The sequence below is a fragment of the Poecilia latipinna genome, unplaced genomic scaffold (assembly GCF_001443285.1).
Source record: "Poecilia latipinna isolate Pla-1442-1.1 unplaced genomic scaffold, P_latipinna-1.0 Scaffold1009, whole genome shotgun sequence".
In the NCBI taxonomy this organism is placed as follows: domain Eukaryota; kingdom Metazoa; phylum Chordata; class Actinopteri; order Cyprinodontiformes; family Poeciliidae; genus Poecilia; species Poecilia latipinna.
The window spans coordinates 302,475-305,436 of record NW_015113625.1 but is presented as its reverse complement, the minus strand read 5'-3'; the positions used below and the strand labels follow the sequence as shown (position 1 = coordinate 305,436).

Here is a 2,962-nt window from a genome sequence, read left to right as displayed (position 1 = left end):
TAATCCAGTCAGTTTATTTCCCCAGAACATTTCTTTAAATATCCCAAATAAAGTTTTCTGTGCATTTTTTCCACAGCATTGTCTAAATAATAAATATAATATTCAAAGGTGATTCGGCAAAAGCTCCTCCAATCATTTCTTACTTATTTCTTACTTCTTTATCAGAATATACTAGATCTCTAGTAAAAAAAAATGGCTGATCCAAATGCAGCACTAGGTCTGGTTCAGGTGGACGTTTCATCCTGTTCAAAGGGAACCATTCCTCTCTACTATCACCCTGTGCTTGCTCTCAATGGCAAATAGAAAAGGCAAGCTTCAGTTCAATTTTCTGGTTTTCATATTTAGAAAATATTTAACTAACTGGGTTTTTAATGGATTCGAATATGATCCTGACTGTTGTGTATAAATTTAATTGATTGGTTGTAACTGGATTTGTATGGAACTGATTGAGAACTAGTTGTTCTTAGGTAACATAGTCTCTGATTACGCAGTTTATCGCATCAGGCAACAAGATAAAAAGAACTGGAATGGAATTATGACCTCCTTTAATCTCAATTTATCCTATTTTATGTGCTGGTGCTGATAAACATGATTAAATTGAGGTGATTATTTAAACTGAAACAGTTAATAAAAGATGTCTAAGAAGTTAGAGTAAATTGTGTAAATAGGGTATGACTGTCCCTTTACAACCCACAGTAGACTTTGATTTAATCATGTTAATCGACATGATGAAATGTCTCTGTCTTTGTTCTAACAGCACTCTGGGAAGAATGGAACATCTTTTTGTGTCCACATACCCCCTCCACCATCTGCGCATTGTTGACAACAATCTGTGATAGACATTTTTCTTGTCCAATAGACGCGCCTGTTTACTACCCCCGCGAAACCCAGCGTCCAATCACATGAGAGATAGGCGGAGAAGAGGGCGTGGCTAGTGCTGCGTAGGGAGAGCGGCGGAGCAGCGAGTGGCAGTGTTGTTGTGGCGCTTCGTGGAGGAGGAACATCTGTGATTATGACAGACAACCATGAAGAGGAATGGAAACATCGCGGGCTGAGATTTCCGAGTGCACCCACACGGATTTGGACTGGACGCAACAACCTTTCGGCTGCGTGATTTCCAGCCATTTCTCGGGTCCTTCCCCTGGATTTGAAGTTACGGACTGTTTTGTTCCCGGAGTAAATGAAGAGAAGGGGGGCCTGAAATTATACAGACGTTGGGGGGAAGTTGGGCTAGCTGGGGGGAAAAAACGTTACTGCTCGTTGAAATAGCGCTACTTTATATATTTTAGCTTTACTCTAAAGTCTAATTTAAACTCATTTAGGGTTATATCCTGAAGCTGTCTTTTATGTAAATTTTATTTTGATTGAAAGCAGCTGTGGGAGAGCTAGGCTAGCCCGCTAGCTCCCATGCAGAGCTAGCTTCTCGTTGCTACGAAAGCGTCTCCTGAATGAAAAAGAGAAACGACGCATTTCTAGTTTGAGAGCGTTTTAAAACAAAGTCACAACAAAGCAATGAGAAGTTTAATATAATTACTGACATGTTTTTGCTGCTTTTTTAGAGTTTCCAACCGGATTCAGATGGAGTTAATAGTTTCTTCAATCGATATTTAAAGGCAGGCTCAGCTTCAGTTTGATTACATAATGTCTTATTTACATGGGATTTTTTTCTCCCAATGTGCACTATCTTTAATCAAGCTTCACAGTATCTAACATATTTATGACACCCACTTTATTTAAAAATTTAAGCTGGAAATAGTGAAAAACAAAGCCTCTGCAACTGGACCCACATCCAGGTAGTTCATGGCAAAACAGACTTTGTTTTGGATCAAGCCAGAGGGAAATAACATATTTTGAGCCTCCTGAGGTCAGAGGTGAAGATGGGCAGCCAGGGCAGCCCGGTGAAGAGCTACGACTACCTGCTGAAGTTCCTCCTGGTGGGAGACAGCGACGTGGGCAAAGGGGAGATCCTGGACAGCCTGCAGGACGGATCTGCAGAGTCTCCGTATGCTTACAGCAGCGGTGAGTCACTGCTGGCAGAAAAACCTGCTTTTCTGATGGCTCACGCTTTGGCAAGAAAAGTCCTGAACATTCGCGCTCTGTGTGGATGTCACAGTGGGGCAGAGTAAACAATGCTTCTCATTCACGTCCCCAATGTAGCACATGATGCTCTGTGTCTAAACCTGGAAACTAATTGTCATAACTGGGTGTAATTTCCACCTTATCTGATTGATGGAAAGGTGGAAGGTGGAAACTATACTCTGTGTTTAGAGCAAAATGATTTAATGAATTATCACCAAAAGTTGCTTGGACCGCAGTTTTTAAATATAGCTTAATAAAATACTGAATAATTTTTTTCTAGTCTGAGGATCAACACAAACTGGGGTCTTTGTTTGCATTGAACCCCAGAAAGGAAAATGTCCAAACTGTTTGATTAGGTCTGCTGTAACAAGCAATAAATCAATTTAATCGCATGATAAATTAAAACAAACTCATTTCCATTGATTGTTTTTCTCTTTTTACCAAAAACTGGATGACAAAAGTATTCAGTCTGGTGAGTTGGCCACAATTAGCCTTTTTTTTTTTTTTTTTTTTGAAGGACAGACTTCATTTTCTATTTTTATTTTGCCTGTCATTCATACTATTGATTAAAATGCAATCAGATTTCTGTAGGAATAATTTGTGTCTTCAAAGTGACTTATTTGGCAGCAAAGATGGCCGCCACAGCGCTCTCTTTATTACAGTAAAGATGGCCGCCACAGCGCTCTCTTTATTACAGTAAAGATGGCCGCCACAGCGCTCTCTTTATTACAGTAAAGATGGCTGCCTCTGCGTTCTATTTATGTCAGTAAAGATGGCCGCCACAGCGCTCTGTTCATGTCAGTAAAGATGGCCGCCACAGCGCTCTCTTTATTACAGTAAAGATGGCTGCCTCTGCGTTCTATTTATGTCAGTAAAGATGGCT

The 2,962-nt window shown here is 40.3% G+C and overlaps 1 protein-coding gene across 1 annotated transcript in view; it reads left to right on the top strand.

Moving 5' to 3' along the window:
- Window positions 1-954: 954 nt before the first annotated feature.
- LOC106958717 (RAB40c, member RAS oncogene family) overlaps window positions 955-2,962 on the top strand; it is a 17,769-nt gene continuing 15,761 nt past the window's right edge. Inside the window, exon 1 of the mRNA XM_015050765.1 lies at window positions 955-2,019. Coding sequence (XP_014906251.1) covers window positions 1,878-2,019 — 142 coding nt within the window. The 5' untranslated portion in view covers window positions 955-1,877. The remainder of the gene's footprint in view (window positions 2,020-2,962) is intronic.